General features: G+C 37.8%; 1 protein-coding gene across 1 annotated transcript in view; it reads left to right on the plus strand.

Moving 5' to 3' along the window:
- The first annotated feature begins 816 nt into the window (after positions 1 to 816).
- The window catches only part of cps1 (carbamoyl-phosphate synthase 1, mitochondrial), a 75,310-nt gene continuing 52,211 nt past the window's right edge, over positions 817 to 23,915 (plus strand). Inside the window, 21 exon segments of the mRNA XM_052142549.1 lie at positions 817 to 1,055; positions 1,216 to 1,325; positions 1,656 to 1,800; positions 3,302 to 3,391; positions 3,475 to 3,531; positions 3,624 to 3,716; positions 3,789 to 3,878; positions 3,978 to 4,106; positions 4,216 to 4,322; positions 4,468 to 4,609; positions 5,935 to 6,012; positions 6,208 to 6,306; positions 6,756 to 6,851; positions 7,532 to 7,721; positions 11,769 to 11,926; positions 12,083 to 12,211; positions 12,495 to 12,639; positions 13,033 to 13,243; positions 15,510 to 15,708; positions 20,095 to 20,271; positions 22,718 to 22,836. Of these exon segments, the coding sequence (XP_051998509.1) occupies positions 963 to 1,055; positions 1,216 to 1,325; positions 1,656 to 1,800; positions 3,302 to 3,391; positions 3,475 to 3,531; positions 3,624 to 3,716; positions 3,789 to 3,878; positions 3,978 to 4,106; positions 4,216 to 4,322; positions 4,468 to 4,609; positions 5,935 to 6,012; positions 6,208 to 6,306; positions 6,756 to 6,851; positions 7,532 to 7,721; positions 11,769 to 11,926; positions 12,083 to 12,211; positions 12,495 to 12,639; positions 13,033 to 13,243; positions 15,510 to 15,708; positions 20,095 to 20,271; positions 22,718 to 22,836 (2,657 nt within the window). The 5' untranslated portion in view covers positions 817 to 962.

Genomic DNA, 23,915 nt, shown 5'->3' on the forward strand with positions numbered 1-23,915 from the left:
ATACTATAAATCTGTAAAATATGAATGTTGCTACAGTACATGGCAATTCTGTACCACAATGAAATTGCAGTAATGCTTAAGCCTATCTATCGTCACTGCGAATACAGAAATTAGATTACAGTTATTTATTTACATGCAGTCATAGTAGTTTAATTGTCCTAAAGGAACACACACACACACACACACACATATATACATATATATATACATATACATATATACATATACATATATACATATATATATATATATATATATATATATATATATATATATATATATATATATATATATATATATATATATATATATATATATATATATTTTTTTTTTTTATTTATTTATTTTTTTTTTTTGAATGAATGTGATGAAAGAATGTGATGATGTTCCATCAAGTCAGAGATGACAGCAGTTTCCTTGTTTATTATAATAATAGAGTTGAAGAATAAATTATAAAGATTCATGCAATTTGAGTTTGTTGGAATTTCATGAGTAGAATTATATTGATTTATTTTTACTAACTTTAAGATTTTTTTTTTCTTCAAAAACCTTTAGATTTTTAGTATCGGAGCTGTTGTGGATTCATATTTTTCATAATTTTGGCGTTTTTAAATTGTACTAAAATAGTTCATTTTCTAGTATTTTTAATTTAGGTAAGCTATTTGCAAAAGTAACAATCGGCGTGCAGCGTTTTTATCCATCTAAGACAAATGGACCAATCATAGTACAGCGCGTTGATTAAGCGATGACAAAAAACATGTGGAGTGTGAGGAACCCGCGAGCTCGAGGGTTGCTCTCCAACTTGATGACTTGGTGCAGCAGGTGAACAGAGCGCACCTTATTCACCGGTACATGGAAGTGTTTTAAATCTTCTCCAAGCAGAAATTCACGCGTCTTAGGTTGAGAATAGCAAACATTGAAAACAAATTATTAAAGGGGGGAAGAGCCGTTTTGGACAGAATATGTCAAAAATCTTAACAGTCTGTGGAGTTGCCAAGTCACTGAAGCTGAAATGGCGCAACTGGAGAACATCGACCAGGTTGCTTAGCTTTAAGGTATGACTTTTTAGTTATTTAGTTAATGGTATTAATCACAGAGGATCAATTATTTCACAATTTCATATGACTGAGGTATTGCAGATTATTGGTGAGTTCATCGATACTTATTTGATATTTGCGCATGAGAGTAGTAGAAGTCTATGAATCTAATTTCCAGGCTCAGACTGCGCACCTGGTGCTTGATGATGGTACAAAAATGAAGGGCTACTCTTTTGGCCATTACCAGTCTGCAGCCGGAGAGCTGGTCTTCAATACAGGACTAGTTGGGTAAGAAGGGACCTTTGACATGTGCCTCTGAATATGGTTATTTGGGAATTTGTATTTTGACAGTTGTCAAAGTAAGGCCAAACTTTTATGCAGCAAAATGTTGATCCACTTGTGAGGACTCCATATAAAGGCTATATAGGCATATATTTTTATGTATGAGGACCCAATTATATGGTGTTGATTCCAAAGAAAAATAAGGAAAATGCATATTTCATTACACACTCAAAATGATGAAACAGGTTATAAATGATTAGTATTATCAAAGTATTATCTAGATGATACTTAGTTTTAAGTTGATACTACATTATCTTATGCATCTATGATCTTCAGATATCCCGAAGCCCTGACAGATCCCAGTTACAGAGGGCAGATTTTGACCCTCACCTACCCCATTGTGGGAAACTATGGAGTTCCCAACACACAGGAGCTAGATGAGCTGGGATTGAAGAAGAATGTTGAGTCCAATCGCATTCAGGTGATTCAAGCTTCCCTTACAATGGTATCTACGTACATACAGTAAATGTTGTTTTTGGCTCTATTGGATAAAGGAATAGTTCACCCCAAAATTTAAATAATCTCATCATTTACTCACCCTCATGCCATTCCAGATGTGTTTGACTTTCTTCTTTTGCTGAACACAAACAAATATTTTTAGAAGAATATCTCACCTCTGTAGGTCCTCACAATGCAACTGAATGGTGGCCAGAACTTTAAAGGTCCAAATAGTAAATAAAGTCAGCATAAAAGTAATCCATATGACTCCAGTAGTTCAATCTATATCTTCAGATTGATTTATTATGGATTCTCTTCCTTGCCCAGTATTTGTTGATAAGCACAAAGAATGCAAATCGACAAAAACAAAAGAAGAATGTGAAAGTGGAGATTTATAGTATAAAAGGACTTAAATGTGCACTCAGCGATTCCAGATAAACACTGTTGATATTTGATCTCAACTGCCAAAGCAAACACACCCCTCTCTTCAGTGCTCTTTTGGATGCTCCGCCCCCAAATTCATGCACAGGAGATGGTTTTACGCACACCAGCTCCAGACACTCACAACTCTCCTGCTACTAAATCTAACATCACAACAACAGCATATATGGGTTCTGTAAAACATAGCAAAATGTATCCCATCGAGAAGGAAAAGAGTAACTTCTGCATCCGTCTTCAAGCCTTTACCTCTTGTAGGTCTCTACACTGCTAAAAAGCCTTGCTGATGTTGACACGGCTCCTAGCCCTTGACTTATCATAATACTTCTTTTTCAGTTTATATTCATCTGATATTTTTCTCTTGGTCTGTTTGTCAGCCATTTGTCCTCCTTGGAGTTTAGAAAGTTTGCATCAGCCAGATTTGCCGTCGCTCTTCTCCTCTCGCTCTGCCCCCACCCTCCATCCTGTGCACATGCAAGAACCACCCCCAGTTGATGATTGACTTGAGTAGTGTTGTGTGGATTGGACTGTTCCACTTTGTTTTTTTTCCCATTTACAGAGCCAGGGCTGTGTACAAATACTAGATTGTTTTCAGCCCTCCCACAGAACGGACAGCTAGCAGACAGTTAGGAAATATTTGCAGAATTAGACAAAAAGTGTATTGGATTAGAATTACTGAGTGCTTGTACCTTTAAATATTGATCTGTTTCTCACACACTCCTATCATATCACTTCTGAAGATATAGATTTAACCACTGGAGTCATATGGATTACTTTTTTGCTGCTTTTATATGCTTTTAGGTCCTTCAATTTTCTGGCCACCATTTACTTACATTGTACGGACATATGTACAGAGCTGAGATATTTTTCTCAAAATCTTTGTTTGTGTTCAGCAGAAGAAAGAAATTCATACACATCAGGGATGGCATGAGGGTGAGAAAATGATGAGAGAGTTAAAATTTTTAGGTGAACTAACACTTTAAGGTCAGATAAAACCCTTAACTGCTTCAATATTGGTTTGTTTCCATGTCTTTTGTTGTTGGAAGGTGTCAGGACTTTTGGTTCAGGACTACAGTCGTGAGTACAGTCATTGGAACTCTGTGAAATCACTGGCACAGTGGCTAAAAGAAGAAAAGGTGTGTTTGCACATAGAAACCTATTTAATAACCTCTTACTTCACAAAGTCTTAAATACAAATCTTTTTTTCTTGTGTTTGTAGGTGCCTGCACTTTTTGGTATAGATACCAGGATGCTGACAAAGATCATCAGAGACAAGGTCAGTATTTGTGGTACTTTTATATCGAACATGCTTTAAAGACATTATTTTCATTGATTTGAAAGCTTGATAGTGTTTCTTCTTGTACGTAGGGCACTGTTTTAGGGAAGATTGAATTTGATGGACAGCCAGTGGAGATCACAGACCCTAACCAGCGAAATCTAGTCGCTGAGGTTTCAACCAAGGTAACTATCATATGCTTTGCATTTCCAGTAGGTTGTCAACCAATTCAAAGACTTGTCTCTTTCTGGTTTAAGGATATTCAAGTGTTTGGAAAAGGTAACCCGATTAAAGTAGTTGCTGTTGACTGTGGAATCAAGCACAACATTATCAGACTGCTCGTCAAGGTAGAACATTGTGGCTCTTGTAGACTTCTCCTTTACATTTGAGTGTAACCAATAGGTGTTATAATTTTTCATATTTCAATATTTGTTTTTGTATCTTAGCGTGGAGCTGAGGTGCGTTTGGTGCCATGGGACCAAGACCTGATGAGTTTGGATTACGATGGTCTTTTCATCTCTAACGGCCCTGGTGATCCTTCACTAGCAAAGACCCTAATTCATAATGTCCGAAAGGTACTATGATAATATTATAATTTTGTAAAAAACTATTTTGAATAATCGTAAATCTATATATTGTCATGCTTTTATATTACCTTCATAGTGGTTCATCCATCTCTTTCAGGTGCTAGAAAGTGACAGATCAAAGCCAGTGTTTGGTATTTGTATGGGGAATCAAATCACAGCTCTGGCAGCTGGTGCAGAGTCTTACAAACTACCTATGGGGAATAGGTACATATTAATTTTATATGTTAATATTAATATGAATATGTTACATAATGTTTCCAGATGCCTTCCTATTGATTTTTTTCCCCCCAATTTCTTCCTTAGACTAATAATAATGACAACACTTGCTTCTTGATCTTGTTTTGTACAGGGGCCAGAACCAGCCTGTTGTGAACATGATGACGGGCCAGGCCTTTATTACAGCCCAAAATCATGGGTATGGAATAGACAGCGAGTCTCTTCCTCCAGACTGGAGTCCTCTTTTCATCAATGCAAATGATGGAACCAATGAGGTTTGTCCTCTGTTTCACTTGATATAGTTTCAAATAGATTTTAAATCTAGTATCCCAAAATGAACATTCTGTCATTATTTACCCTCAAGTTGACCATTGCTGTCGAGCCCTAGAGAGGACCAAAAAATAAAAAATAAAAAAATTACAATAAAAGTAGTCCATATGAATTTTGTGCTATATCCCAAGTCTTCTGAAGCTATTCGATAGCTTGGTTTGAGGAAAGGACCAAAATTCGAAGGTATAGTTCACCCAATAATGAATCTTCTCCCATCATTTACCTCATGCCATCCTAGACTTTATTTCTTCTGCAGGACACAAACTAAGATTTTTAGAAAAATATTTCAGCTCTGTAGGTCCATACAGAGCAAGTGAACTGTGGCCAGACTTTTCAAGATCCAAAAATGACATAAAGGCAGAATAAAAGCAATCCATATGACCATCATTGGTTAAATACATGTCATCAGAAGTGATATCAAAGAAACAGATCAATATATAAGTACTTATTTACTCCATAATTTAAAAGTGAATGTGGAGATTTATTGTAAGTAAGGATTGAAATATCGATCTGTTTCTCACCCAATGTGATTGCATCTCATTAGAAGACATATATTAACAACTGGAGTTGTATGAATTACATTTATGCTGCCTTTATATTCTTTTTGGACCTTCAAAGTTCAGGCCACCATTCACTTGCGTTGTATGGACCTACACAGCTGAGATATTCTTCTAAAAATCTTTGTTTGTGTTCAGCACAAGAAAGAAAGTCATACACATCTGGGATGGCATGAAAGTGAGTAAATGATGAGAGATGGGGGAACTATCTCTTTTAAGTTATTCACTTCCCATTCAAATAGTATAACTACTTTTATGGTGTTTTTTTGTGTGTGTGTGTGTGTGTCCTTTATAGAGAATGAAAAACTTTAGTTGACAATGCGCTGCATAGATATTTTTAAAATTCTCCTTTTATGTTTTACAAAACGAAAATGGGTTTAGAACAACATAAGGGTGAGTAAATAATGACAGGATCTTTAACTCTTTTGGTAAACTATTCCTTTAATCTCAGTTGTGACTGACTGGCCACATAAAGATAACCTATGATGAAAAAAATATTATTAATGCCCAAGATTTTTTACTAACAATATTCTTGTACTTTGCTTCTGTGGTTTCTTGCTTTTAAAGTAGCATCCCTCTGCATTTAGCTTGACATTGGTCTCTGTATTTACTACTAATTAATGCTTATATTATTGTCTCTATAGCAAATAACCTTTGGCTTGTTTTTAGAAGAATCTGGGCTAATGTCTTCCACTGTACTTTATTTCTCTCAGGGTATTATGCATAACACCAAGCCAGTGTTCACAGCGCAGTTTCACCCTGAAGCCAAGGCAGGACCCACGGACACAGAGGTACCGCAGCACTTTCAAAAGATCTTGAAGCATCTGATTTTTTCATCACCGAATGTCCTCTCTTGATCATGTTGTGTTTATGGGAAGAATTCTCCTTAGGGATTCATGCATGCCTGCACTACACAGCAGGGTGCTAATTATTTCATTAAAAAACAGTTAATTTACTTGAGAACTTTCTTGTATTATCTTTTATAGTTCCTGTTTGATGCTTTCATCTCTCTGATAAAGAAGGGGAAGGAGGGAAGTATCACATCTGTGATGCCAAAGAAACCTGAAATTCCTCAGAGAATCCAGGTGGGGGAGACAAACCACATAAATTGGAGGCCCTCTCTGTAATATTGTACAAATACACTTCTGAACATGGGTATTTGAAATGAAGTACTTTTTAAAATGGCATGTCACTGTGATGTGGCATTCTCCATCTGAAACTATTTTAAACAACATTTTGCTTATTTATAGATATTATGCATACAGTTTAAATAACATCTTTAATTGAGAGACGACATGGAATCTTTGTACCTTTGAACTTATTTCTCACAACACAGGACCATTAAAAATGAACTGAAAGCAAAAAGCTGATTAAATTTTTTTTTAATTATTGGTGAGCAGTCATAGAACCTAAAATATACTCTTTTATTTATACATTCATTTGTTAATAATTTATATCTTGAATCTTGAAAAAAATGCTAATGAACATGTTCTGTGTGAATTACCCACACATTTGTTGTCCTTGTTTCACCTAGGTTTCCAAAGTTCTGGTGCTGGGATCTGGGGGTCTGTCTATCGGTCAGGCTGGGGAGTTTGACTATTCAGGATCCCAGGCTGTCAAAGCTATGAAGGTGGGATGTTGTATCTCTTTTCAATGACCAACTTCAATGGTTCTTATCTTTTCAGGCTAAGTACCACTTTTAATCAAATCAAACCATTCAAGTACCACCTACACGTAGTCATAACAATGTTCCCCCTAATTTTTGTAGCATTGAGCCTATTGACAACTCTTTGAGCGTTATGATGTCATATTTTGATTCATATCAATATTAATGTAGTTAAGATGAATCATTATGCTGCGAGACCCTCATCACAATAATAGTACCATTAAGAAAGCATTGCAATTGCATGTGTTAATATGCAAATTTTGCAGTCTTCTCTTTTTTACGTGCAGACTAAAATTGGATTGCACTCTGATCATCGCATCTGTGCCAGTATGCAGCTTGAGATCATTACTTATTCGTATTGTACAGTTCCAGTAGAATGTGGTTTGTCTTAGAGTCTTAGATGCACAAAGCTACAGTGCATTAATATTGTAAATAGATCAGAAATTAGAAATGAATCATTGAAAAAACAGAACAATTAAAATAAAATAAAATGTATATATTTTTTTATTTTACATTTCAAATGTCATGCTGCGTGCCACCTTGGGGCACTCCATGTACTTTACCACAGTTGGGGACCAAGGAACTACTTGAAGAACAATACAGATGATCTTTCTGACAACAGTGTGTCTTGTTTTTGTCTGCAGGAGGAAAACCTGAAAACGGTGCTGATTAATCCGAACATTGCCTCGGTACAGACTAACGAGTCTGGCACTAAGCAGGCAGACTCTGTGTACTTCCTCCCCGTCACTCCTGAGTTTGTGACAGATGTGATCAAAGTAGAGCGACCCGACGGTATCCTGCTCTCCATGGGTGGACAAACGGCTCTCAACTGTGGTAAGCATTCAGCATCACACCAATCAGCAATCAGGAATAGTACACCCAATGCAAATTTTTTCCGGACCACAAAAGGAGAAATCTTTAAGAATCTTCACCCAGATTTTCCATACACTTCTGAGACCTGAGCACGACTGCTGTGTGCATTTGTCATTTCCCTTTTTGATTTTTATCTAGTAGCCCCTAATAAACATGCAAAAAAAAAAAAAAATCAGATTGTTGTCAAACATAATCTGCATCCTGAAACTGAACATTTGACTGGATGTTAGGAGTGAATAAACTTTTCTGCATAGGAAAGCTATAGGATGCTCCCTTGCTGCTTTGCTCCCTATTTAGTGAATGGCTTAACCTCCAGTGCTGTCTGTATGCACTTGTCTCAGAACAGTTTGAAATGCACCTTATTTCAGGGTTCGTACAAGGTGCTTAAAGTTTTTGAAGTGATTGAATTTGGCTTTTTCAAATTTAAGTCCTGGAAAATCCTTGAAAATAGCAATTTTTTACTAAGAGGTGTATAAAAGGTTCTTGAATTATAGAAAATAATAAAATACGTTGCTTAAATAGTGTAATAAAATGAAATGTATTTGTTTGTTTTCGGAAAAACACAACGACAGACCACTAGACCACTGCTAAAGCAGGCAGCGCATAGACGGCGAAGTGACGTGGCACATGTTACTTTTGGCAGCACTGTTCAGAATGGGCCAATCACAATCAAGTGTTACTTGATTTAAAAAATAAGTATTTTATAGATACTTTTCTATAAAATACTGCTGTAGCGGATTTAACAAGTATGAATTCTTGCCATTATCAGTTTTAATTCAAAATTAATCTCCAGAGTGAATAAATTATGAGATGTAAAACATTGTGAGATATGGATGCAGATCAATGGAGGATTCTATTTTGGGAGTCGTCTAGCGCCCCCTTTTGTAAAGAAAGCTTTGTGTCTCACAAAATAGGTTATTTCTGACAACATTTAGGTCAGTATCAAAATATGTTGACAAACATGTCCCTTGACTTTTTTATTAAAATAAATAAATGAAAATAAATACTTTTAAAAGGTATTATTCTATAACCTAACCTTTAATGGTATGAATTGGCTTGACTCGGTTTTGCAATTTTTTATTTAAATATATTTGAAATTGTCCAATATATTTGAAAAAAATCCATGTCCAGTTCATCTGGTACACCACTTCTATGACATGTAAAGTTATTTATGTCTTTATATTTAATATAAACATTAGTGCAAGGCTGAACAAGTGTGCACAATTTTTATTAAAAATGTAAATAATTTAAAAAGAATGTTTGTCCCTTGATTTCATGGCATTGGTGTTATCAATGATGAAATATTTTTCTTTTCTTTTTTATGTTTTAAAAAATAATTAATTCAAACATTTTTGAAAATATTTTTTAAGGGTCAAAGTTCAGCGGCTGGTTAAAAATGCATATAGTGATTTATCCCCTGTATGTAAAAAAGTTATTAATTCAATTTTTAACTAATATTTTCACTCAAAAATATCTGGTGCTGCACCCCATTGAACCCTCAAAATGTGCTGTTGTAACTCATTTAACCCTTATTAGGGTTAACTTGCTTCGTTCATGAAAAAAATAATAATAATAATAAAACAACAACAGCCAAGTTGTACTTTATGAATATAAATAATGTCAACATGTTATAAAATGTTTATCCTCAGCGTTTATAGGCAAAAACTGAACTGAATGGAAAATTGTAATATTTTGTAAGTTGGTAAGTCAACATTTTTTGAGAATGACCCATTTGCAATTTGGGTCATTTCCTCACATACGTCTTTACTGTTGTTGGAAAGCTCCAACAAGCTCCTTTTTAAAGGAGCACACTACAATTGCTCATCAATTTAGTCATGAACCAAGAATTGTTACCGTGAGAATATGTAGTTAAAGATGCACATTGAGTTACGTTGTACTTGTAATAAGTGGTGCTTTTTAAATATAAATTAACTGAATTAATAAAATATTTGTATTTAAAATGAACAAATAATTAAATTCGTTTTAATGACATCTTCAGCATAGACCTTGAAAACAAATAAAAATGTGCTTGAAAAGTCCTTGAAAGTCCTTGAATTTAACTTTGAAGCATCTGTACGAACCCTGTTATTTTCATCCTCAACTCCATATACAGCCTCTGAAAGCAATATTTTCAAGCTTTTAGATGCATCCATTGATGCTCAATGTGATATTGCAGTGAAACTAGGATATTTTAAGGAAAATGAGCCTTTAGTCCACATATATGGTCATTGTGTTTAACAGCGTGCCGTTTTGCAGTAAATCGATTACATATTTTAAATGGCATATCGGATGAGACTAGAGACTACTCTTTAGACTCAAACAGATTTTAATGTAAAAGCTTAATGAGGTTTCTTGCCAGATTTAGTTTATTTTGCAGTTTCTCCCAAAGACAAAGACAAACACAAAGATCGGCACCATGTTGTTTTGTCACATGACTCGTGCGTTGAAAGTTTAACCCATTTAATGACAGCCTTGAGCAGGGGTCGGCAACCTTGTTGTCATGGAGTGCCATTTTTTATTTTCCTGGTCAATGATTTTGCCATTATTTAAATAAATAAAACATGCAAATGTATGTGATTTTCCAAAGGATGTGTCCACTTGTGAAAATGTTTCTATTTCGCATTTTTATTGTTTATTTTTCATTACAAATAATATCATCAACATAATGCATTTTGTACAAAACCCCATGATTATCATATAATCATGATCCTGCATGTTAATTTTCAGAGAGCATCTTAAGTGCTTTAATGAAAGAAAACCTGTCCTTTTGTACAAAATGTGTTAACATAGTTAATGTTTTAAAACAAATTTGCTTATTTGATTACTGATCATGAAATTGTGTGGAATCTTATATATTTCTTTTATTATGTCATTGTAATCATGTAATCACTAGCACACAAGCAACAGTGAGATCACGCAGCATGTTTTCATCAGCTGAATGGGAGGCTAAACAGTATTAAAGTGTGATGAGAGTCGCGCTGCACATGCAAGCCGGTCAACTGTTTAGGCCTTTTCGGTGAATTTCACCTGCAAAATCCTAAAACTTTATTTCCAGGTTTCATTTATATTTTGAATAGACTTGAAAAGATTTTTGAACCCCACGATGTGGGTTTATTTTTTTCTCTTTTAATTGTTTTATGTAATTTTTAGTGTGACTATGGTTTAAGGAGGGTGTACCTATATGCTGGGTTGGGGAACTCATGGATTAATAGTGGTGATTTATTTTCCTTATTACATCATGCGTTGTTCTGTAAGCAAAAATGAAACACGGAATGTCATCCACGAAGCCTGACCGAAGCAAAGCAGGCAAGTTTACTCGCGCGATTAACCAAAAGCGAAGTGCTTTTGCCCATGCTGCAAGAGTCTGTTGGGTATACTGCAGTCTCGTCACATTTTTACTTTTTGTTTAGCCTCCCATTCAGCTCATGAAAACATGATGAGTGATCATGAGGAAGGATTACATCAAGATGGAATGCAGGACTATAAATAAAATACTCTACTCCTCTCTCGCCATTGCTGGCGTGCCAGTGATTTCCCCTCCATGTGCCAATGCTGGCACACATGCCATAGGTTGCCGACCCCTGGCCTAGAGTCTTCTGAACTGAGATCAGTCAGTTTAAATTAAATTTAATGATGCATAAACTATAGCGAAGCCAAAACGTAATGTCTACGCATGTGAACGCGGGGTCTCGGGAGGTTAAGAATCTTCACCTAGATTTTCATTCAGATGGCAGATCCATTCCCATCCTTGACAGATGTGGTCACTATGAACTGCTTTATGGAAAAGAGCTGCATGAAAATTCAACCGAAATTCTCCTTTTGTTTTCCACTGAAAAATATAAAACAAATGGGTTTGGAGCTACATAAGTGTAAGTAAATCATGATATTTTTATTTTCGGCTGTTGAACTTTGCATAAAACAACTATTGAACTTTATGAAACTTATTTTAACTTAAGTATTGAGGTTTTGTCGGTTAGATGAGTGTTATGTTCCTGTTTGTGGTGTCAGGGGTGGAGCTCTTTCAGAGTGGGGTATTTCAGAAGTATGGAGTGCAGGTTTTGGGCACACCAGTGGAGTCCATCATGGCCACTGAGGACCGGCAACTATTTGCAGAGAAACTAATGGAGATCAATGAAAAGATCGCTCCCAGTTTCGCAGTTAATACGGTGAGATGGACACCTGCATATTGTGGCACTGTTCAAAGTAGTTGTTTTCTCTTTTGTGGTGTCAGAATTTTTTTTGACTATAGAGGTTGCAATTGAGATGCATTTGTTTGAATAGATAGTTGTAAGTTATTATGAATGAGCCTGTTTGTCTGGCAGGTGGCAGATGCTTTGATGGCAGCAGATGAGATCGGCTATCCTGTCATGTTGAGATCAGCTTATGCCCTGGGTGGTCTTGGCTCTGGTTTGTGTGATAATAGAGAGAAGTTAGAGGACACTGCTTGCAAGGTGAGTATTGTAAAACATCACACAACATGATGTTAATTCCTTCCATTAATATTAAGACATTCACAATAGATTTATGCATTTGGTAGATGCTTTTATCTCAAGCAACTTAAAGTACATGCAAGCAATACATTTTATCATTGCATACATTCCCTGTGAATCAAAACCATAACATATGTGTTGCTAGAACAATGCTTTACCAGTTGAGCTACTATCCACTTTATGATCAACAGATTATTTCTATAGGTTGGCATGATGAAGTGGGTTATGTCTATTCCTTTTGAAGGCCCTGGCCATGAGTAGCCAGATCCTGGTTGAAATGTCCCTCCTGGGCTGGAAGGAAGTGGAATATGAGGTGGTGAGAGATGTCGCTGATAACTGTGTCACTGTCTGCAATATGGAGAACTTTGACCCCCTGGGTATCCACACAGGTACACAGAAACCTTTTGACAATGACATGATGCAAATTTTTATGTTTTATTTTTATGTATTGTTCAAAAAAGCATTAAAATGCAATTCAAACAGGGAATTACTTGAATGCACCTCTTCTATGATGAACATCAATTTCTGAATTTTAAATGAATTTGGATATTTTTGTTGGATTTAAAAGTAAAAAAAATCCACATTGTGTTACTGTTCAATGATGTTACTGTTTAATGATGTAGTCAAGCTGTATGGAAAATATTGTATTACTTCTTACTTGATGGTTATACAACTTGACATGAAATGGAAATGTTTTTCAAAAACATATACAACCAATGTTATTACAAAGACTGCATTTCTAAGAGCATTACAGATAATAGCTCTTTCTGGTCTTCACAAAGGTGACTCCATTGTAGTTGCCCCCAGCCAGACTCTGTCCAATGAGGAGTACCACATGCTGAGAGAGACGGCTATTAAGGTGGTGCGTCATCTAGGCATTGTGGGAGAGTGTAATATCCAGTACGCCCTGCACCCGTCCTCTCTGGAGTACTGTATTATTGAGGTGAATGCACGCCTCTCCAGAAGCTCGGCACTGGCGTCTAAAGCAACAGGGTGAGACGTGCACACCTCTCACAGGAAACAACAGTATTATTGTGACATATTAGACCACACAGACAGGATACCCACATACAGATACACTACCAGTCAAATTGGTGACTACTTTGAAGAGGCTAAAATACAAAAAGAAATTGTATTTAACATGTTATAGTCACTTCATAATTCCTACACTTCCATTTGTGTTACTTCACAGTTTTGATGAATTTATTATTATTCTAAAATGTTGAAAATAGGTTTAGTCCAAACTGTATGGTTGTGAATGTCTTTAGAAACTTCACTATTTATTTTAGTTTATTTAATCACTGTATGCACATATTTAAGAGTGTAAATTGCTTTGGCTTGGTTTGAGTTTTACCTGCAAAACAGACATTTCCCCGTGATCATCTGAAGGTGTCAGTTTCACACCGTCTTTGTTTTTTGTTTTTTATGTCTCGAATATTTTGAGAAGTAACTGCAGCAAAAGTTCTGGGTTTGTTCAGAGCCAGACTTTTAAAACACCCACCCACTTCTCTGTCTGTTCAGTGTGAAATTAATCCATATTCTTTGAAAGCATTGATCCTGCATGCTCTGTTAGAAGAAAAACTAATTGTGTGGAATAAACAGAACAGATTTAGCTGTCTTATAAAAAGATTGGTGTGAAAAGGCAAAAATAGTTTTAATACCATTTGGGGCAACATTTCTTTCCACAAATTCTAATGAAGGCATTTTGTGGAGCGCATTACTATAGGTTGTTAAGCAATTGTAACATTTGATTGCTCTTTCATAGCTCAAGAGACATAGTAGTGTTTCAAGTAGGGCTGAACGATTTGGACAAAAATTTGAATTGCGATTATTTAAAAAATATTTCAATTGACATGCGATTTGATTAAAAAAAACAAAAAATAAAAACAACAGCATGTAAGTGATTTTTAACTGAAATGAATGTTTTACCCATGCTCTATTGCCAACTGGAAATACTTTTCTAGAAAGGATATTCACAGTTTAATCCTCTTAATAAGAACCAAACTAAATAAATTAATAAAACAGTGAAAGTGTGCGCTCACTTTTCATCATAATTTTTTTAAACCCTTGAATATTATATTATTGTCATATAATAATAATAGTAATAATGTTAAGTTAATAAATTATTATAGATATACATTATTTTATAGTCATAATAATTATTATTATTCAATAGTAATTTATTTCTATAATAAAAGCCCTCAAGCCTTTATTTTGGGAACGGAAGTTTCTGTAGTTTTTAGTTGACAACAGCATTTTAATGCTGTGAAATGCTCTCATCTCCCTTTCTGTCCACTTTGTATAGTATATATTAGCGGCCAAACATACTGTGTTAAATGATGCATATGTGCAATTAAAGTGAAACTGTAGTGCTTTAAATATTTTTTTATTTTTTTTAATTTTTTTTATTGTTGAGGATAATCCCTTGAGATGAAACATCTCGTTTTCGAGGGGGTCCTCAAATATAATGTGCTCAGTGCATGTTAGCACACCAAACTGACACTCTAGCCACCAGATAAATAGAATTCTTGTGTATCAAGCACAGAACCGCTCTGAAACCACTGAACACACGTGTAATAAATACACTAACCCTGTTTACATGTATTGAAGAAAGCACTACACAGTACGGACAAAACAGTTGTGCACATAAGCGCAACACAGGGAGCAGCACGTCAAAAAATACATATTTATTGAATTATACATTTTTATTTGAAGTATTAGATGTGTTTCAACTTTGTTTATCAAATTCCTTAGGAGGAATAAACATGAAAACAAATTAAATGATTGTTGACAAAGTGTTCCTTGAAGAATTTGATATGAAAAAAAAAAGGTTTGCAGCGATATTGAAATCATTAATATTTGATTGCAAACTTGTCTAAACTGGTCAGATTCACCAAGATACCATTATTGCAATCTCTTTTGAAACTCTAGAAGAAACACATGTTAGAATATTGGGGTCTTTTTCTCAGTATAAAAAAATCTAAGATACAGGACAGTAAAGCAAAAGCCTCCATTTAATCTCATTGCTGTATAGGAGAAGATTTGAGATAAAAAGGATATCTCATTTGGGATTTTTCTGTATTATGGATCTATTCTCATTCATTTATTTTGCAAAGCGCTTTCACAATACTAAAAATATTGTTTCAAAGTAGTCAGTGTTCAACGATTACAGTTTTTGTTGCTTGCTGAATATAAGCACTATGTAGAAGATAACATTAGCCTAATTAATCCTTATATCTTTGTAACTGTTTCTCATTAGATACCCACTTGCATTTGTAGCTGCTAAACTGGCACTGGGCATCCCTCTGCCGGACATTAAGAACGCTGTGTCGGAGCAGACCACAGCATGTTTCGAGCCCAGTTTGGATTACATTGTCACTAAAATACCTCGTTGGGATCTGGACCGCTTTCATGGAACGTCTCGGGAGCTCGGCAGTGCCATGAAGAGCGTTGGGGAGGTGCATGAGTTGTCATAGCGACTGAATATTTTTAGCACAGAAAATTTAGCACATTTTTAGCACAGATTAAAACTATTATTTGGACCAAATAATAATTTAGATTCTTTAAAACCAAGATCCTAGTCTAGTCACTTAATTGAAAAATTATTTTCATATTTTCTTTTAAAAATATGTAACCAGCATTAAAACGAGACAGATTTGCTGTACTTGTGAAGCAAAGTTGCAATGGATATTAAAATAATTCAGAGAATATATCTTACATTAATCAAATTTTTTTACTCCATTGACAAGTAGTTATTTTGCTAACACTTTACAAAAAGGTTCCATTTCTTAACTTTAGTTTACTACATTAGTGTAAAGCAGTTCAATGGAAAGGAGGAGGTGAGAACCGGCCTGGCGATGACGTACACCCCCCCGTCTACCTGGATGAGGGAGGGGACAAGGGGAGGGAAACAGAAATATAAAAAATGGGGGGGTACTTCCTGTAAAATTGTAGTACCCCCCCCAAAAAACACTGTTAAATTTAAACGAGAGGGCTCCTCCGTCCCCCTGCAGACAGCCGCGGCTGCTCCGTTGGGATGGATGGTAGTGGCGAGAACTCTACTATGACGTATCCCTCCTCCTTCCCGGATTTCGGCACCAGTGTAAAGCAGTTCATTTTTAATGATTAACTTAAACAAAAGACAAACACACACACATGACGGACATGTCTGTAAACGATCTCTCTCTCGTCGCACCACCGTCCGCAATCAGCCTTTATCCCACTTGGAGGCTTAATTAGCCTGATAAGGGACCGGGTGTGTATAATCATGACCCGGCCCCACCCTCTGCCCCGTCACAATTAGTTAACATGAACTAACAATTATCAATACTTTTAGAGCATGTATTTATCTTGGTAATGTTCCTTTCAACATATACTAATACATTTTTTTTATTAAATTTGTATACGTTAAGATAAGTTAATGAACTATGAACTAATAATGAACAAATGTATTTTTATAAGCTAACATTAACCATGATTAATAAATGCTCTAAAAATATTTTGTTCATTGTTAGTTCATGATACCTAATGCATTAACTAATGTTAACAAATGGAACCTTATTGTGAAGCATTACTGTTTTTTTTTCTACTTTTAGTTTTAAGCATAAATCTAATTCTTTTTGTGTGGATTATTATTACAAAAGGAAAGAAAAAGCTTAATTCAAGAGATATTATCTGAAAACAAGGCTTAATATATTCTGAAGTACATTAACCTTGTTTTAAGGATGCTTCAGTATTTTTTTTGGAAAACAAAATACTGAAAATGTCTCGGGTTACATGTGTAACCCTTGTTCCCTGAAAAAAGCGGAACAAGATGTTGCGCTGCTAAGCGCTACGGGGAATGCAATACCCACGCCGCCGCACTTGGGGCTGTCCGGACCCCTACGGTTGTGCAGTGTACTCACAAAAACGCGAGAGGTCTCAGACATGAGCTTCAGATGTCGACTCAAGGGCATAAGAGCACGGAGTAGCATAAACATCTAAACCATTCAATTTTGATGAATGTGTGCGGAGAGGACCAGCCTGCCGCATCACAAACTTGTTCAGACATGAGCTGAGATGTCGACTCAAGGGCATAAGAGCCCGGAGTAGCAAAGCATCTGGCCCGCGCAAAGTTAGGTGAGATGGCCGGCTCACTCAGGCTGTTTCAGGTAGGCCTCAGGCAGTGCAGGCAGTAGGGTCAATGGCAAATCAGCCTGGAGGTCAGAATGGAATGGACGGGATGGGATTGACGGAGGCGTCGGATGGATTGGATGGAATGAAGGAATGGATTGAGGAATGGAATCATTTCCGCTCCATCTCACTCACTCTCCTCTCACTGCTGTGGTCTGCATCACTTCCACTTCACTCATCTCGTCCTTCCTCCTTTTTTTGCTATCCATGCAGGCATTTGTAGTGCTATGTCGTTCTGTCCGCCCCTCCCGGGGGGACTGGGCGACTTCAGGGAGAAGTAGAGGAGAGCACTGGCTATCAACAGAAGCTGAAGGGTCCCCTTCTGCCCTGCAAGATCTAGCCATGAGCAGTTCCAAGTGGAGGGAGCCTAGCAGACTTGAATGGGCTCGATAATCTCAAGAGAACACCCCTGTGAACCTCATTTGTACCGCTTAGGGGCCAGACAGGGCAGGTTTCACGGTCGGGGCCAGAGATGAGAAAGGTCCTCCCTGGTGAGGGTGGCCCAGGCATGAGCCGTAGAGGAGAGAGATTAGCTCCTGAGGCTGCTCCATCCTGTTAGGCCATGGCGCCCAAGCAGTGGCATGGGAGGCAAGACCCGCGCTGGTGAACATCGCCAAGACTCGAGGAGCAGAGAGCGAGGAAAGAAATACATCAGGCGCATTCTGGGTCATGTATGTCTTAGCGATCGGGCAAGGGGCTGGGTGAGTTCAGGGGAGAAGTAGGGGCCAGCATTGCGCTATTCCATAGAAGTGAAGAGGTCCTCTTCTGCCTAAGATCTCACTAAACTTGTTCCAAGTGGAAAAGCCTGGCATTTAAAGGTCCTCGATAACCTCAGGGGAGAAAGCCTGCAACATCCTCAGTTGGTACCCGCCCAGGGGCCAAACATGAAAGTGCATTTTGAGGCGGGCATCGACGCTCCATCTCAGCCTCTGCACTCATCATCCCTCACTTCTCACCTTCCCTCCATCCCTCTCCTCGCTACTGCCTTGGTGGGTTCTTGCTCACGTTGGTATTTTCTGTGGTAAAATCTTAACCATGCGTAAGTCATAACACCTGGGCCTAAGGAGAATCTGATGTCAGAAATACAGCTGACCAGAGCGTGGTCTCATGAAGATTTATGTAAGAGGCTACCGTTGTATTGTACTTGCAAGACATAGCCTCAGGAGGAGGCTATTCAGGGCCAGAAATACAGCCATCAACCGAGACAGTGGCTGTGACAGCCCAGGCTGACTGACCTATCCTTAAACTGGGCTGACCACTTAGTCAAGCTGCAGCCCGTCAGGGAGGCGTCTGTGGATAGCAGTCTCCGACAACAAGGGCACCTGAGTGGGACCCAAGGCAGAAAGAGCCGGGAGATTGAACCCTCAGAAGAGCGAGGCCTGAGCGTATATTGTGGGGTTTGGCCTTGGAGAAATCCCTGGCTTTTGGCCCACAACAAAAAGCGGGTCTGTGGGCAGAGGTCCGGAGGTCACTGGTGAGACGTCCATCTCTCTCAAATATCTAAATCTGTCTCAGGCATGCTGTCGCCTCTCGATATCATCATAGGAAAGACTCCTGTCGCTCATGGGCTCTCAGTCCTGAATCATCAATGGACTGGGTGGGACTCGGGGACAAGGTGGGACTGGGTGGGTGTGGGATCCAGTGGTGAGGGACAACAAATAGGTCACTCGGCTCATCCTCAGTTCTATCTCACTCTCAGAAATCCCTGCGCAGAGAGTCCGTTGGGTGGTGGGGCAGCCTCATGGTTGAGTCACCAGTGGCCCTTCGACTCATGGTGCCGAGATCGGGATGGAGTTATGGAGTGTTCAATCGAATGGAATGGAGGAGGACGAAGGAAGAACTCCAGCTTTCTCATCTCAGCTCTGTCATCATGTGGCGTGGGGTAGTAAGACACTGGGGAAGAAATGTGTATTATATCTCCCCTCTACCCTATTTTTATTTTTTTTTAGGGGTTCTCACTTGGCGAAAAAGCTCTTCATGGAGGTTATCAAAAGGAAAGGGACCCATGAGCGTTCCTTTCTTAGACTGGAAGATAAAATCTATCCCTAATTTGGGCGTTTGGGGTCTCTTCTTTTGCGTGAGCCAGGTCCAATCTGGCAACGTACCAGTAACAACATCGAGCAATTCCTCCGTAGATTTTTTATCGGCGGACGAGCTTCGGGCGGAGAGAAGAATGCGATCCACCTCATGATCAGCGTCGGGCAGCCCGAGATCATGTGGAAGAGACCAACTGGGTTTGGGGAGAGTGAGGGAGAGGGGTCAGCCGTCCATAAGCCAAATCCGTACATTACCGAGCGATCTTTTAGGTAGTGTTGACTCGAGGCAAAGCGAGGCGAGCACGGCGTAGCGCAAAACCGTCGCCCGGTGCTGCCGGCCCATAACGCAGCCGGACCGAAGCGTGATCTTTGCCTGACAAACAGCCAAAGGCGGTGTGCGTGCCGGCTATAGGCGAGAAGGGGGGTGCGCGCGTTTGGCGACTTTCCGGTCATTGCTGTTCCTGGCGGAGGGGACTGCTCCGTCTCACTTCAGTATTGCTTGGCTCATGCGGCTCTTCGCCCGTCACTCATGGTGTCTGGCCAAAGAGAACTGTTAATTCAGTACCATTGATGTACATCACACAAAAAACACAAACATAGATGTTATCCTCTAATTCTTGCTTCCTCCCCTCACAGGTCATGGCAGTTGGCCGCACCTTTGAGGAAAGCATCCAGAAGGCTTTGCGGATGTGCCACCCATCAGTGGATGGTTTTGTACCACGCCTGCCTCTAAAGAGAGCCTGGACGGAGCAGCATGACCTGCAACGAGAGCTCTCCATGCCTTCAAGTACTCGCATCTTCTCTCTCGCCCAGGTATGTGGCCCTGAACACTAAGAGACATGTGTCAGAGCAGAGACTTTGCAGTATGATAGTTTCTGATTGTGTTCAACTCATATAGCAGCAATGTTTAATTCAGCCTTTGCATGATTTATGCATCAGGAAGTTTTAACATTTCATTCCTTTGGGTTCAGGATGGGTTAGGATTAGGGTGTGTACTGAATATGATATAATAATTTTATAATACAATCCTGTGTCCTGTTTCGGCTAGAATTATCTAGATTAAAATAATTCTCATAGCGGTCATATCATGAAGAATAAAATTCCTTGATTCTTCCTTGATCTTTTGAAATAAGAATTAAAAAAAATCCTGTAACATTGAAGGGGTCATGATATACTCTTTTTTAAATAATTTTTAAATCTTCCCTTGGTCCAACTTGAATGTTAGTAGTTTTTTTTTGTAAAACGTATTTTTGTTGTTGCACCAAACAGTCATAATGTAGTCATATATAATGATTTTCCACCCTGTCTCTGGCCCTCTGTCTGAATCACTCGGTTTTAAGGTGCCTGGCCCTTTAAGACTTCAATGTAAGTGCCAACTATTGTGATTGGCTAACATACAGCCCTTTCAATACAGGCATCTTTGAAATGCAATCCGAAGAACATGATCCAACTCCACACAACATTAAAACTACATTTCAGAATTAACACATAACGCACACCCAACACATTTCATTTGAATGTTTCAAACTGTTCTCTCAAGCAGCACTAAACAGTCATGACATATGTAATATTCATGAATGAAATAGGTTACTTTGATTTTTTAGTCCAATTTTATTGTGATTGTTTTACAAGACATTCACACTGAACTTTTCTGAATACACAAACGTAATACAAAATACGGTGATGTTTGGTGCTTTAACCAGCTTCAACAAGCCAAAGTAGAAACGCTGGTCTTTACATCTCACATTTTCCTGGTTTGTTTACACACAGAACTGCATGTGTTTCTCCCAGTCAGTGGCAGCAGCAGAATGAGACGTGTTTTTGGCACTTTTAAAATGCAGCACACATCGGAAATGTGTCAAAACGATCAAAGATATCCATCGAGTGCATATTTACAAAAGTTAAACAATTAATGGTGCAAAAATGGTCCAAACAGCACAACGGCAAGACAGCACAACAGCAAGACAGCACAACAGCAAGGCAGCGCTGCTAAATGACACAAAATGGGGGAATCCTTTTCAGAGTTATAACTTGACATTGCGTCTTTTAAAAGCAGCACATGATGTATGATAATGGCCAAAACCGTTAGTCTAGTGCACGTTTATGTAGAAAAATATTTATATCCAGAATCACATGAAGGTGTCCTGTGTAAATATGCTTTTGATGAATCTCCCATGACAGGCCCATCTCTCTGCACTTCAACTGTGTAACTGACTGTTAGAACCAATGGACGGGGTCCAAGGGTACAATGACAGAAAAATAGGCATTGCATATGCAGATGTATTTGGTCCTTGTGTTATCAGAATTTCACGAATTCCAAACGAGTAATGTTTGCAGTTTGGTTTAAATAAATGCTCTTTTTCTATTAATGAGGACGTTTTCAGTTCTGAAACTTACAGAATGTTTTTATAGTAGAATGGCGTCTTATATGTCAAAAGATCAAGGAAAATTAGATTCCTCATGTCATACCCCTTTAAACTAATATGAACAATTACCGAAGCTACAAAAATTTCGAAAACCCCCAGCGTTATACAGCAACAGCAAGTTACAGCTCATTGGGCTCTACTCTGTATAGGGACACCGCAAGCTTACAGCCAACAATCAAGAGCCATTTTTTCTCATGTATCAATGACCCAAACAATTTTGTAGATTGCAATCATTTATTATAATAGCCAGTTTATTTTCTTGATATTTATTTTAAGTTTGGTTGGCTAGTTTAGGACTGCATTGCAAAATCATTTTCTTAATCATTTTCTAAATTGATCTAAAGATCAGTAAGATAGATAACTGTTCCTTAAAGATATTAAATGAACAGTATACCCAAAGAAAAAAGTAACCTGTCATCCTTCACACATCCTGATGTTGTTCCATACCAGTATGACTTACTTTTTTCTTTAAATCACATGCAGTCAATGTTCAGTCTCAATCCCCAATCACTTTCATTATATGGAACAAGAGTCAATGAAAGTGAATGGTGACTGAGGCTGTCAGTCCCTATCATTTTGCAATCTGCTTTAGTGTTCTGTGGAAGAAAGTTATTTAAGTTTAGAACAACATGAGGGTGAGTAAATGAAAAGTTAATTATTGGGTGAACTGTACTTTTCAGTGTAGTTCTCATAGAAATCAATCAAACTTTTGTGAGACTTATTTTTTATTTTTTTTATAAAATACAATAAATCTTGTTAGAGTTTTATGGAAGTTTAGTAAAAAAAAAAAGAAAAAGAAAATGATTTTAGGTGTTGATTTTGATTTTTATAAGGCCCTGCACAGTGGTGTAACTGTTGATCAGATCCACAACCTCACTGCCATTGACAAATGGTTCCTGCACAAACTAAGGCATATTTCTGAAATGGAGCAGCACCTGGGACAGTATAACAGGTGAGAGAGCTTGATACACACATTCGAACTGTCATGACAGAAATACACACCACTTAACCTCACAAATTGTAGCTGAAATGAGCAGTGATTAGTGGAGATTTGTTTGTTTATTACTTTGGGCATTCATTTTTCCTGAAAATGCAAAGTATTATAAGTGATTGTCAGAGATTATCAGTATTAACAGTACAAGTGGGTGAATCTTCCAAAATCAGAACTTGTTATATATATTTTTATCATATTTCACAACAAAGTCAAAAGACATTTTAAATGCTTCAAGAATTTCAAGCCTATTTTAGGACATTAAGATTTTTTACATTGTGAAATTAGGTTCATAATGTCAATTAAGCCCATTTTCCCAAATTCCCATTACTGTGATAGCCCAAAGATCGCCGCTAGCTGTGTTTGAACCTGCAACATTTCAGTTACCAGGCTTTGATCTTTAACTACTAAGTTACATTAGAGAGTGGCATGTTTTACAGGTAAGAGTTGACCCACTCTGAGTGCACTATGGAATAAGGTCTGTTGGAGACAGTTGGTGTGTGGTATAGTGAGGATGGGTTTTTCTGTCCATCTAGACTGACACTCTGCTGTCTCACACTCCTGCTGTCTCATGCTGGTTTTAGTGGTTGCAAACAGTTTTTGCATTGTTTGTGCTGTGGAAGAATGAAAAATCTGCTCCTTGTTTATAAACACATAAATGTACTTAGTAGGGCTGTCAATTTAAGGTGTAAATTCAGTGCGATTAATTTGACAAAAAAATACAGCATTAAAAACATTCACGCAATTAATCGCATGCCCACAGACCATAATAAGGAAGATTCCTGAGAAATGCAAGCTTGTAGTACCACCTGTTTACTCCAGAGGGCAGTAAGTGAAATTTCAGCTGTATGAGCAATGTGTAGTTTATACAGTGAAGAAAACACTTCAGTAGGCAGAACAACACAGACATGCGTTACGTTCTTGCGTTCAAAACACTCGAAGGAGCGCAATTGCGATCTAAGGGTGTTTAAAGATTGAGTATTAAACTATATTTAACTTGACACAGTGACCTAAACATTTAATGTTTATGACGCAACACG

The sequence above is a fragment of the Xyrauchen texanus genome, chromosome 14 (assembly GCF_025860055.1).
Source record: "Xyrauchen texanus isolate HMW12.3.18 chromosome 14, RBS_HiC_50CHRs, whole genome shotgun sequence".
Taxonomy (NCBI): domain Eukaryota; kingdom Metazoa; phylum Chordata; class Actinopteri; order Cypriniformes; family Catostomidae; genus Xyrauchen; species Xyrauchen texanus.